The sequence below is a fragment of the Vanessa cardui genome, chromosome 28 (genome assembly GCF_905220365.1).
Source record: "Vanessa cardui chromosome 28, ilVanCard2.1, whole genome shotgun sequence".
Taxonomy (NCBI): Eukaryota; Metazoa; Arthropoda; class Insecta; order Lepidoptera; family Nymphalidae; genus Vanessa; species Vanessa cardui.
This window is the reverse complement of record NC_061150.1, coordinates 615345-629882: the sequence shown is the minus strand read 5'-3', so window position 1 is coordinate 629882 and position 14538 is coordinate 615345. Positions and strand designations below refer to the sequence as shown.

The 14538-nt window shown below is 36.3% G+C and overlaps 1 protein-coding gene across 1 annotated transcript; it reads left to right on the top strand.

The window, feature by feature from the left end:
• Positions 1-135: 135 nt before the first annotated feature.
• Positions 136-11823, top strand: LOC124541527 (U4/U6 small nuclear ribonucleoprotein Prp4). The gene is made up of 14 exons (XM_047119443.1): positions 136-489; positions 1044-1153; positions 1596-1690; positions 2362-2520; positions 3441-3546; positions 4300-4370; positions 4721-4850; positions 5781-5902; positions 7539-7669; positions 8405-8489; positions 9497-9638; positions 10072-10141; positions 10623-10744; positions 11699-11823. The coding sequence occupies exons 1-14, from the start codon at positions 327-329 to the stop codon at positions 11789-11791; spliced, it is 1599 nt and encodes a 532-aa protein (XP_046975399.1). The 5' UTR covers positions 136-326; the 3' UTR covers positions 11792-11823.
• Positions 11824-14538: the final 2715 nt, after the last annotated feature.

Below are 14538 nucleotides of genomic sequence, written 5' to 3'. Positions count from 1 at the left end.
GTAAGGCTAATTATTAGGAATCATTTGTGAACACAAATTTGTTCGCCTGTTAATTAATCTTATTAGTTAAATAATAATAATCTTAAATGGTTAATAGAGACTGGCAAGGACAAATGTCATAAGTCAATTGTAATTGATAATGGCAACGTTATTGTTTTGCTTCAATGTTTTATGTTTACCAACCGCCTTGTGAATAAAATAAACAATTATTATCAAAAGCGTGAAATCCAATTAACATCAATTAAAAAAATTAAACATATCTAAGGGTTACCAGAATAATAACTCTTAATATAGTGTTAAAATATAAAATCAATTCTAACCTAAAAATGTCTGACGATGAAGAAGTAATCGTAGCAAAAAAGCCCAGAGCAGTTTACTATGGCTCGCTGGAGGAACAAGAAAAGGCAAGGCTGGCGGCTCTGGCCGCAGCAGCCAGAGAAGGAGTTGAGGAGAGTGGTAAAGAGCTAGGAGACATTCAAATTTCTAATGGTAAGTTTAGTGATTATATCGACAGTATATTCTTAGATTTCAAGAATTACTAACATAAACAGACAAAGCCTTCTGCTTAAATAAAATGCTTGTTCCTATAACATTTAGATTACCAATTTGAGTGGTCTTAGTAAATACATAGTACTTAAATTTCGTCAAAAAGTAACGTAAAGTGGCTACTTTACGTTACTTTACTAGTGGCTTAGTACAAAAACACTGCCAATATTACCAAATAAACACAGTAATCATTAGGCAGTGCAGTGCTTATTAAAGTAACCGCAACATTCACATTCAGAGACTATAAAGGGAGATCCAGACTAAGATAATGCACAATATATTTAATCTCTATTCAATTTGAAGGCTACACATATTAAAGTAACTCTACTTGTCTGCCTGTTGCTTTTAATTTTACGGCAATCACTTCAGCAAGCTTGGACCCCGAAGGAAATACTATATTACTATATATATGGTTATGTATTAATAAATACTATATTAATACATAACCATACTTTTTATGCCTAAAACTCAATGGTCAAACTCTAAAATGTTTGCAGAATACATGGAGCTAGAGGAAGAAATATCAAGGGATAAAAAGGCGTTGCTTGAAGAGTTCGAAAGGAGAAGAAAAGCTCGGCAGTTGAATGTATCCACAGATGATGATGAGGTATGAATGAATGATTATTTTCATTATCATAGGATTTTTTAAACCAGTACAGCTCATAAAGTTAGTATGAAATTTATGTTACAATAATCTTTCATTTTTTGCAATTGGATCGTTATGTTTAAAGATTGAAATTGCATGTTCAACTTTTTATATTAATTAGTTGAATTAAAGCAGAATTGATGTTAAAGTCGGCTTGGGATAAAAATTCTTAAAAAAATTATATCTTTATGTTAATCCTAAATAGATTTTAGTTGATATGACGATAGAAATGATTTTACGTTACCGATTACAAATAAAAACTAAAAGGTACCTTAATATAATCCTTTTAATAATTTAGGTATTACCAATGTTTAAATATTTAATGATAATTGAAATTTTGTTATTTTCATATGAATTTTTCATATGTATCAAATGTAAATTGTAATATGATTAATTAATCCAGGTTAGAAGAAGCTTAAGACAGCTGGGCGAGCCTGTGTGCTTGTTCGGAGAAGGTCCAGCAGAACGGAGAGTAAGACTCAGGGATTTGCTCAGCTAGTGAGTATATAGAAAACAATTACTGTAAAAATAATTAATTTATCTTGTGATACCATATCACAATAGGCTATTTGACAATGTGAAAAATAAAGTGTCAATTATCGTATTTAGTATATGTTATGAATTTAAAAATGTTTATTCATTAACAAAAGTTGAAAATAATTATTAATTTATTCGTAAATCCATAAAATAAAGGTACCTTTTTAAACATTTATCACCTAAAACAAAATGGTCCTGATTGGTCGGGCTTATGATGACGTATACTGTATGTGGATTATTTGTACAATAGATTTCAATACAGGCAAGTGACGTCACCGACACCATTGCAGCGCCATACTGTCCAAGTAGAGTTAAATATGGAATTTTTCATATGATATTTTTCGACTAATATCTAATCGAAAAAAATAAAACTTTTACTGGGTTCCTTAAACTAATGTCTGTGGGAGCCGTACACTGCTATATAATTAATAATCCGCCCATACACACTGATATACTCTATTGATGTTTGATTGTTGTGCGAAAAGTCATTTATTGTGATTTTTATAATCTGTTTAATTATTTGATTTCAAAAATATATGTAAATATTAGATCCTGTTTTTGTTTATTTTGTCTTATATATTTTAAATTTTTTTAACTAAAAATAATTATTCCTAATCAACAATTTTCCCCAGCCTCGGTGAAGACGCAATACACAAGAAGTTAGAAGAGGAAGAGGCTCGAATAGAGAGGGACAGAGGTCGTGAGGGCACATGGTACCACGAAGGACCTCCGGAGCTACGAGACGCGAGGTTGTGGATAGCTAGGTACTCTCTACCCAGAGCGAAACATAGGTGAGTTAGATTTCTTTATTTATTTTGCCGATTTCAGTTCATTTTGTTCAAGACTTCTAACCCCAATAATCTTACATCATCGTCCTCCTGCCCTTATCCCAATTTTATTTGGTGTCGGTGCAGCATGTCTTCTCCTTCCATACTTCTCTGTCGGACGTCATCTCACAAGTAACATTCTTTCTAACCATATCGTCTTTCACACCCACCCATCGTTTCTTTGGTCCAATTCGCACAGCTTTTTTACTTCTCTCACACTTCGAGGTCCCTTCTTACGTCACACGCCCCCCCCCCCGTTTTGACTTTGGGTGTGAAAACCCTTGTGTATTTCCCACAGGAGCCCCAACGATCTTACATTTCAACATAATTTGAAAATAGATACTCTGTACACCTATGGACCATAGTGACCAATTCAGCTGTCAAAAGGTAATCCGGCTCGAAGGACCATGTGCTCCTACGATCCAAAATCCACTTGATATAATTGAAACAAATCGCTTCTTATAATGTAAATATAGAAAGATATAAAAACATAATTATCGTTCTTTAAAAGTCGACCTTATTATGTATAGTGGGGAACCAAATGTAAGCGGCTTTGCAGGCCCGTCTGAATTCAACTTAACTTTTGATTGCATTCTTTAATTCCTGTTAATTATCCACTAAACTATATTAAAACAGTATTTTTTACCCTGGCTCACCCCCCTTCAAACTTTAACACATCAAGGTATCACAACTTGGTGGTGTGTGCTACCTACCCAGATTGGCTTACATATAATATGTTACTAAGTTAAGCTAAGTAGTATTAACTCCAAAGCGACCTTTGAGAGCTTTGACCTTTGAGTAGCATTTAAGTGTTGCCACATTTCCAAGCTATAGTTTAACTTTACTTGACCTTGATTTTTAAGTGTTGTCTTAATGTATTCCAGGTTGAACAAAGCTCGTGAGGAGTTGCAGCTGGCAGGCAGCGTGCGGGCTGCGGCCAAGCAGGAGTCTCAGCGGAGGGCTTCCGCCGTCTCCATTTACTGCAGTCAGGTATACCGTTGTATAAGAACATAGTCAAATATTGCTTCTAGTGGGTAGTTTCAGGGGTTTTTTTTAGCATTCTTGCCACCATTCCACGCGATCAAGATTTATACAGTAACTGGTTTTAGTTAATATTTGTATATATATATTTAAGCATTTATTGTGTTTAGTGTATTGAGCACAAACAGTGATTATGGCTAAACTGATGTTGATGAAATTTTTGTTCTTCATATTTTTTTGTATGCAATCAATTAGTTTTGAAATGGACAGAAAAATAGTATGGAGTCAATGCTGTATCATACTTAAAGTTGGAAATGAAACCCTATGGGAGTAATAATACGGTTTATAACCAGTGGCGGATTTACAAATCTGCTGCTAGTAGGCTAGTAGAATATTAGATTTTTGCCGCCCCTACTTTTTTCCAACATTTATGATTTGTGTTCTATCGTCCTCATTACATCGGTTTTTCCCGTTATTAGTATGATTATAAACTAGGTGATATTTCTGTCAGTTACTAGATTATTTTTCCAGCCCGCTATGTAGTGACGAGTAAATATTACGGACCTAATGTGTATACATATAGTTATAAGTTTTGTTTTTTTTAATTGCTGTAAGATAATAACAAATTTGGGCTAAATTTGCCACCCTAGGCTAAAGCCTACTTATCCTATTGGTAAATCCGCCACTGTTTATAAGTATGTATATAAATTAATACTATAATATATCACTGTAATTTTAATGTTCTTTTATTACATTTTTCAGATCGGCGACACGAGGCCTATAAGCTTCTGTAGATTCAGCAGCGACAGTCAGATGCTGATAACGTCTAGCTGGTGAGTCAAATAAGACTTTGGTCACACATTCCTCAATAATTGGCTAAATGTAACAAAAATCTTCTATAAATTGCAAGGATTAACCCTCAGATCTAAAGAAATAAACTATTTATAGTATAGAATATCTATACATATTCAATATATATGCACCATAAGATTATAAAATATTATGAACCGCGAAATATGATTGCAATTTAACGCATTGTTTTTCGTTATATTGTAATCCAAAAAAGTTAAACTGTTAACTGTACCGAGAAGAATCGACAAGAAATTCTCTTATACATACTACTGAGCTTGCTTGAGCCGTACCATGATGAAAGTCAGCTTCCTAATGGGATTCGTGTTTCCAGGTCGGGTCTGGTGAAGGTGTGGTCGGTGCCGGACTGCGAGCTGCTGCAGACGCTGGCCGGACACACGTGCAACGTCAGCGCTGCCGCCTTCCACCCCCACGCGCATCTGCCCCACCACTTCCGGGCCAAGGTCACAACCTTTTTTTATGCTATTGTTTGCCAAGCTTATGGACCTGATGGTAAATGGTCACCATCACCCATAGAAAATGACGCTGTAAGAAATATTAACTATTCCTTATATCGTCAATGCGCCACCAACCTTGGCAACTAAGATGCTATGTCCCTTGTGTCTGTAGTTACACTGACTCACTCACCCTTCAAACCGGAACACAACAATACTGAGTACTGTTGTTTAGCGGTAGAATAACTGATGAGTGGGTGGTACCTACCCAGACGGGTTTGCACAAAGCCCTACCACCAAGATACCTAAATACACATCACTAGCAGTCGTCTGCGGTTTCGCTCGCGTTCTAGAGGATTGGACGTTATGTGTCAGGCAAAAAAAGTAGCCTATGTTCTTTCTTGGAGCTCAAGTTTTGCTTTATACCAAATTTCATCAAATTCGGTTCAGCGGTTTGGTTGTGAAAGAGCGATAGGTAGATAGAGTTACTTTCACATTTATAATATTAATATACATTAGCTGCCCCGGCTACGCACGGGTAGAATACATTTAGTAATATCCACTTGTCCATAACACACATTACAATATTGTGTGTGTGTGTGTGCAAGAGTCTTGCTTGAGCTTTATATCCTGTGAATTTAACGCATTACCTCTTTGTGCCAGAAATGTTTCAGCGAATCAAAATCAAAATACATAATAAATAAATAAATATTGGACAACATCACATACATTACTCTGATCCCAATGTGAGCAGCTAACGCACTTGTGTTATGGAGAATCAGGCAACAAATATAACGACGGTACCACAAACACCCAGACCAGAGACAACATAGAAAACTAATGAACATTTTCTACATCGACCCGGGATCTCGTGTACCCATGAAAACCGGTGCACACCCAACTCGCCCAACTTGTCAAATTCAAGGTCAAAATTTTCAGATAGAAAAAAAGGATGAAGACACGAAGGCGTCCGTGGAGATGGATACGGACGAGTCTTCCAAGACGGTGTCGATGGCGTCCTGCGCGTACGACGGCTCCGTGCACTTGTGGAACTTTGCCAGGTATTTATAGCAAAATCATTCTTATGTTCATTGTAGATAGGGTTCATTTTGGCTTGGTGCGTAATTGTCGGGTTAAAGTCGTGATTGATAGAATTTGTGTTGGTTAAATAGGCTATTTGACAATGCGAAAAATAAATTGTGAATTATTGTAATCAGTGTATGTTATGAGTTTAAAAATGGTTGTTTACAAACGAAAGTTGAAACTAATACTTAATTTATTCAAAAATCCATAAATAAAAATGCATTATTTCAAACGTTTGTCACGTGACAAAAAACGCTGCTGATTGGCCGGGATTATGACGAAGTCACTTTCTTGTTAACCTTGCTTATCTACTATATGTACCACAGATTGAAATACAGGAAAGTGACGTCACTGACCCCATTGCAGCGCCATATTGTCCAAGTAGCGTTTTTACGCGCTATTTAAGTATGGAATTTTTAATATGATATTTTTCGGCAAATACATATGTACTAGAAATAAAAAAACACAACTTTTACTGGGTTCCTTAACTTCTACTAAATAATATAAAATGGATTTTAAAAACTAGTCAAATAGCCTATTGTGTATAAATATGCCTATTTTGTATTCTGTGACTGCAGGATTTTGTAATGGAAAAAGTAAGTTACCTGGCAAGGATGTATTGATTATAGTATATCGAAAATTTGATCTTCTCTTAGTCAGAAATAAATAAACTTCTTATGTATTCCAAGAAAATAAAGCTTTAATTTTGAAGTTGATATATAAATTGTTGAAGTATCTAAAATTTAATTGTAAATATTTTTTCACAATCATAGTGTTTTAAATGTTGCTAGAAAAAAAAATCATTACAGAACATTAATTTATTGACAATGACATTCCTCTGATTTTTTTAAGATGGGGGGGGGGGAATGTCTTGTGGACGATTGCTACAGCTTCAATTGACTATATTATTACACAGTATAAAGCAAAGTCGCTTACCGCTATCTGTCCCTATGTATGCTTTGAAATTATGCAACGGATTTTGATGCGGTTTTTTTAATAGATAGATTTATTCGAGTGGTTTTTTTTATGTAATACATGGGCAATATAGTAAAGAAACAAGATAAAAATCTGTACTGTAATCTGGCGGTTCACTAGTTATACATAGGTGACAACGCTAAATACAGGATTGTTGCAAGTTGCATTTTTGACAAATTTTGAAAAAACCTAAAAAACGCGATAACTCAAAAATGGTTCACTTTTGCACTATACATATGGGGGTTAAAATTATTGCCAATCGTCACTCCTATCACCTCCTAACGGATATAGGTCGAGTAACCAATAACCCTGTATAAAGTAAAGTAAAGTAACAGCCTGTAAATTTCCCACTGCTGAGATAAGGCCTCCTCTTCCATTAAGGAGAGTTTGGAACATATTACACCACGCTGTTCCAATGCGGGTTGGTGGAATGCACATGTGGCAGAATTTCGATGAAATTATACCTATGCAGGTTTCCTCGCGATGTTTTCCTTCACCGCCGAGCACGAGATGAATTATAAACACAATTAAGCACATATATATAGTGGTGCTTGCCTGGGTTTGAACCCGCAATCATCGGTTAAGATGCACGCGTTCTAACCACTGGGCCATCTCATCTCTTGATACTTTATTCCTTAGCGACTCCCCCCTGGCGTCGCTGGAGGGGCACGGGCCTGCGCGCGTGTCCCGCGTGGAGTTCCACCCGTCGGGCCGCTTCCTCGCCACCACAGTCTTCGACCACTCGTGGCGGCTCTGGGATCTGGAGACGCGTAAGATATCAACGAAATAAGCTATACTAATATTATAAATGCGAATGTTACTCTGATACCTTTGGGTGAAATTTTATATGAAGGTAGCTTGAGTCTCAGAGAAGGATATAGGTTAGTTTTTCATACAAAAATTATCCCTTAACGGCAGAGTCGGATTTAAAGGTTTGGAGGCCCTGGGGCCACAAAGCAGTGGAGGCCCTAGACCAACAGGAGCGTGGAGATCTTAATAATTATATCATGGATAATGGTTTAGCTTAAGCTTTTATTAATTTGAATCAGCAAGTATTTCTTGACTGGTATCGGTAACTTTTAAAATATTAAGTAGTAAGATTATTATAATTTGACTATATCTCGGTATTTGTTAACTCACTGAAAACTTTTGTGGCCCCCACTTATGTGGAGGCCCCAGGGCAGTTGCCCCGGTTGCCCTCCCCTAAATCCGGCCCTGCTTAACGGTATGAAAAGGGGAATAATTACAACTCGTTACAATTACTCTTCGCTAACTTTAAAATATTTATTCATTTTTATCCAATTAATTATGTTTCGAACGGGTAAAGCCGCAGGATCGACTAGTAATAATAAAAAGAAATTCCTATTTAACTTAATTAATTCCACTACCAAAAGCTTCTTTACTTTCTTATACATAATTCTTCAGCTTTAACTTCAAAGAGTTTAACTGAAATTTCTGAATGATAAAGAAAATATTTTTGTAATATTTTTTGTTTTTTTTTTCAGAAAAGGAGGTCCTACATCAGGAGGGACACGCGAAGCCAGTCTACAGTGTCGCGTTTCAGTGTGACGGTTCTCTTATTGTAACCGGGTGAGCCATTACATTATTTCATTACTTGTTGGTAGGGCTTTGCAAGCCCGTCTGGGTAGGTACCACCCACTCATCATATTCTACCGCCAAACAACAGTACTCTGTATTGTTGTGTTCCGGTCTGAAGGGTGAGTGAGCCAGTGTAACTACAGGCACAAGGGACATAACATCTCAGTTCCCAAGGTTGGTAGCACATTGACGATATAAGGAATAGTTAGTATTTTCTTACAGCGTCATTGTCTATGGGTGATGGTGACCACTTACCATCAGGTGGCCCATAATATAAAAAAAAATCAGATCACTTTGGGCAACATATATACCACCAATTAAGATTATTCAAAGTTACCTAACTGTCATATGTAGTCGACATCAGCATGTAAATTTCCCACTGCTGGGCTAAAGCCTCCTTCTCCTTTGAGGTTCTGGAACATATTCTACCACGCTGTTCCAATGTGGATTGGCGGATTCACATGCAGGTTTCCTCCCGAGGTTTTCCTTTTCCCGAGCACGAGATGAATTATAAACACAAATTAAGCACGTGAATATTCAGTGGTGCTTGCCTGTGAACCCGCGATCATCTGGACCATCTCGCCTCACATAATTTGTAAATAGATAAATAAACAGCTTGCGAACATAGTAACATATAAGCATTCATCTCCCATTGAGGGGATTGGAGCATATTCCACTAACACTGATTGGATATCTTACACGCTTTAGGCATCGCGTTGTAAAAGTAAAGTGTAACGACGACCTCCGTGGTCGAAGTGTGTACGCCGGTATTCGGAGTCGATGAAGAAAAAGTTCATTAGTTATCTATGTTGTCTCTGGTCTGGGTGTTTGTGGTATCGTTACTTCTGATTTTCCATAACACAAGTGCTTTAGCTACTCACATTGGGATCAGAGTAATGTATGTGATGTTGTCTCATATTTATTATTTATTGTACTCACATCCCATTGTGGGGATTGGAGCATATTCCACTGACACGTCGTATATCGTCGCGTTGCAGCGGCATGGACGCGTTCGGGCGCGTGTGGGACGCGCGCACGGGGCGCTGCGTGATGTTCCTGGAGGGACACCTCGGGCCCGTGCTGGGCGCCGACTGCGCGCCCGCCGGACACCACGTCGCCACCGCCGCCGCCGACCACCAGGTCTGCGACGCCCGCTCGCCCGATACACTCTCTAGGCCGTCGCACTCATTCGCGATAATCTAGACCAACACACTCGATCGCAGCACTCTATAGACTAACACACTCAATCGTGACACTCTAGATCAACACACTCAATAGCGGTACACTCTCAACTATTATTTTAATTGCGACACTCTAGATCAACACACTCAATAGCGGCACACTCTCAACTATTATTTTAATTGCGACACTCTAGATCAACACACTCAATAGCGGCACACTCTCAACTATTATTTTAATTGCGACACTCCAGATTATTGCACTCAATAGCTACACTCTCTTAACTATTATTTTAATTGTGACACTAGATTAAAACACTCAATTGCTACATTCTCTAGACCAACCGTTCATATTTTAGAAACATGTATTAAATTAATTTTACTCTCAATTTCAGGCGAAAATCTGGGATCTACGTCGACGAGCTGCGATATACACGATACCAGCGCACACGCATCTATTAAGCGGTAAAATTATATAACACTAGCTAGCCTCGCTTCTCCTTCTTAGACTTTAGCTTATAAATTCGAAAATCGTTGATTAACTTGTTTATCCCCTCAGAAGTGGAGAGGGGTAACCTGGTTTTTAAGCGGGTATTCCGGTTCATTGGTGGCGCTTGGCATCTTTGGCAATTCAGACACAAAAACCCCTTCCCCCTCCCCCTATTTCAAGTGGGGGTATGTTATTTGTTCTTCCAGCTCAAAAGCCCAGCATTTCAAATTACTTTCTTGTCTGATTCTCTGTCGAAACACATACCCTTTGGGGTAGTGTTGCAAGCTTCATTAAAACCCTTATTAGTAAGTCCTTATGTCATCCACTGGTGACAGGAAGGCTCGTTCTTGTTCTTGCCACCATTTCACGCGGTCGTTTAGATTTATACAGTATTATACATACCCTTATTAATTCATATTATGGTATTGTTAAGTCATGTAATAATTTGTTTAACAGATGTAAGATACCAAAAGAGCCACGGCCACTTCCTGCTGACGTCATCGTATGACAAGAGTGCCAAGCTCTGGTCGAATCCATCTTGGCATCCGTTGAGAACGCTATCCGGTCACGATAATAAGGTAATATACAACAACAACAGCCTGTAAATTCCCACTGCTGGGCTAAAGGCCTCTCCCTTTGAGGAGAAGGTTTGGAACATATTCCACCACGCTGTTCCAATGCGGGTCGGTGGAATACAAATTTCTATGAAATTTGTCACATGCAGGTTTCCTCACGATGTTTTCCTTCACCGCTGGGCACGAGATGAATTTTAAAGACAAATTAAGCACATTAATCAGCGGTGCTTGCCTGGGTTTTAACCCGCAATCATCGGTTAAGGCCATCTCATAAAAAATATGTCAAATTGTTTATATATCTATATATACTAGCGAACGGCCCCCGCTTCGCACGGGTGCAAAACTGATACTATATATACCACAGAGTATGTTTATACAATATAACTTTAGAAACCTCTAAAATTATCAGTGTTTCTCTACTATATTGTACATGTATTACACATATAAACATTCCTATCAAATCACTCTATCTATTTAAAAAAATCGCATCAAAATCAGTCGCGTAATTTTAAAAAATTAGATATATTCACTACATAATTATATTGAGGTAACCATTTAGCCAATACAAAATGTATCGCCCATATATATTGGTGCTGTAAGAAGTATTAGCCATTCCTTTCCAAATCGCCATCAACCTTGGGAACTGAGATGTTCCTTGTGCCAGCAGTTACACTGGCTCACTCAGTCTGAGTGGATGGTAACCTACCCATCTGGCTTGCTCGAAGCCCTACCAACAAACGCAATATGTGTAAGAAATACTTCTATATTGATTAAATCAATCTTCAAAGGAAAACAATACTGAGTACCCATTGTTTGGTGATAGAATATCTGATGAGTGGATCAAAGCCCTACCACCAAATGCAAAATGTGTAAATACTTCTATTTTAACTAAATATAGTAATGTCATAGTTATGTTGTCTTGCTTGTCATATATATATATATATATATCTGTTACAGGTAATGAGTGCTGATATATCAATGGACAATAAATACATAGCGACTTGCTCGTATGACAGAACATTCAAACTGTGGACCCCGGACTTAGCTTAGTATAAGTTTTAAAAATAAACTATTTGATATAATGAGTTTTTTTATTTCAAAATTGGTATTTAACTTGGTGGTAACCCTGTCCAAACCTTCCTGGGTATGTACCACCTAATTGATAGATGTACTGCCAAATAGCCATACTTAATCTAATTGTATTGAGGTTTTGAAGGGTACGGTGACCACTTATGAGGTGGCCGTTGTACCCGTCTGCCTATACATATACATTTGATAGTTTTTTTTCTAATATTTAACTCATAAGACATTTTATCTATCTTAAAATTTGTCAATTATAATATTTTCTGTTATTGTTTCTTGACAGTTATAATGAATGTAACATATCTAATATAAAAAAAAAACTGAATGTGTCGATACTCTAATTTTAATTTTATTTACAAAATGACCAAATGATGGCAATCAACAATTTTTTTTTTTTTTAAAACATTTATTTTTCTGAACAGTTCATCGAAAAGACAAGTTTATTCCATTATATCATTAGGAAAAAAAAATTGTTTGACAAATAGTTTTTAAATGTCTAAGTCGACACACATTCGTTGCAGTTAACACAAAAGTCCACATGACGAGAATAATTAATTAAATAAAATATTCCCTAGTAATAACTTTTTGACGACCTCCATGGTCGAGTAGTGTGTACACCGGTTTTCATGGGTACGCCACTCTGAGGTCCCGGGTTCGATTCCCGGCCGAGTCGATGTAGATTACCAATAGTTTTCTATGTTGACTTGGGTCTGGGTGTTTGTGGTACCGTCGTTACTTCTGATTTCCATAACACAAGTGCTTCAGCTACTTACATTGGGATCAGAGTAATGTATGTGATGTTGTCTCATATTTATTATTTATTAACTTTGTAAAACTAAACAAATTTAAAAATATATTAAATTAAAAGCGCAGGAAACCTTATACGAAAAAGACCTATGACCTTAAACCTTGATGTCAAGATCGCTCACGAATTCGCTTACACGATTTTCTGTGATTTAAACAACAAACAAATAAAAAAATGAAGATTTTTACGACCTCACAGCTTGATGCAAGGCCGTTTACGTAGATAACACCTCCCCTCGAGAATAATAGTTTTAATATTTTCGTTTGCTGCCTTGCGTCGTGAGCCTGTGTAGGTACCTACGTAAGGGTCATGAAATCTTCAAAATGAAGGGTGACAAATTTGGCAGTGTATAGATGATGAAAGGAATAAAATATAAATACAGAAAAGCACAAAATTCAATTTCCCTGGATTTATTTATGGTATAGGTGGCAAAGCAGTGGGCTCACCCGAGGCAAAGTGCCTAACGCCCCCCATTGCCTATAAGATTTTTTAAATGTATGTATTTTCTTGGAGTTTCCCAAGTCGTATGTATAGGTTCGCAAAAACCGCTGGCAAAAGCTGGTTACGTCCCAATTGGGACGGTTGCCTTTAGTCGTTTTACGTAGTAATACGTTATAATACATTATAATTACTTAGTAATACGTTTTGAGTAATTAAAACATCTATTTATCCCTTTTACTTATTGTTTTTATCAAGCTATCCTTTTTACTTGTAACGAAATGTAAAATAAACGGTCCCCGGCGTGGCACTTTTTTCTGTTGTTTAGTATGGATATAACATATCTGTTTATTAGAATATCATTGGTACTATAATTTTGCAATATTGAAAAACCGCTGCCGTCGAAATATACTTGAAATATTTATATATAAAAAAGCCAGGACGGGCAGTTGGTATAGTTTTATATATCATTAATAATATTAAAGCTAAAAAAGTGTGGACTTAGTATTTATTGATATCTAGACTGGATATATATAAATTTATTGGTACTTACTGATATAAATGATATAATCTGTAATTAAAATTGTGTAAATTAAAAACAGTAACTACAGCGTTACTTGCCGGTTTTTCGCTGTAGAAGTGTAGAGCTTACTTTACTAACTGGTAAGCTACCAAGCTTAGAATATATTCAACACTTTAATGCAACGATTTAAATATCAAAAGTACTTTTATGACTACTTTTTTTTTATAATATGGCTAACAACTTCCTCCGACGGCTTTGCTGATCTAATTAATCAAATAAAGACAGGAATTAGAAATAGCGGGAAAAACTTCTAGATGACTTATATACAATAGAAAATAACTTAACATTTTTTATTTTAATTACTTAGGAAATACAATTTATTGACTAGACTTTAACTCTACGAGTAATTACATAAAATATGTAAAGATTTTTTTTAACCAAACCTGTATTTGTATAGCTTACGTTAATAGATGTAACATAGACTGTAAAGCGTGTTACGCTTAGCGTAACGTTTTTTGACTTTATAATTTATAGAAACATTAGCAATGGTAAAAGTATTGATAGAGATGTACCGTGGACATGTCCACAGTTAAATCAGTCGATTATCGATGAAAATCGAAGAGATATTAAAACTAATTATAAAAATATAACCGTATCGTGTTTCAAAATTATTAATTTAACAGTAAAGTTACCACAAGTTTGAAGCCACAAACATGAAACTTAATAGTTACCCACATATTACATAGCAATTATACATAATTAAATTACATATATATGTTAAAATTCAATGAATACTAGCATACACTAGATTATTTACTTCGCAAATCTTAAAGTTTTTGTGAAAATCAACAGATCCTTTTCACTCACATTCACATTTGTTGTGTTTGTTTGTATAGTTTATATATTGTAGATTATTGTTACTATTCAGGATAATATTTAAATTATCAA

Bases quoted from the DNA above. Each gene is read 5' to 3' on its own strand.
- LOC124541527 (XM_047119443.1), top strand. From the start codon at position 327: ATGTCTGACGATGAAGAAGTAATCGTAGCAAAAAAGCCCAGAGCAGTT. The intron at 1,691-2,361 runs GTGAGTATATAG...AATTTTCCCCAG, and splicing joins CTCAGGGATTTGCTCAGCTA to CCTCGGTGAAGACGCAATAC. The intron at 4,371-4,720 runs GTGAGTCAAATA...TCGTGTTTCCAG, and splicing joins ATGCTGATAACGTCTAGCTG to GTCGGGTCTGGTGAAGGTGT.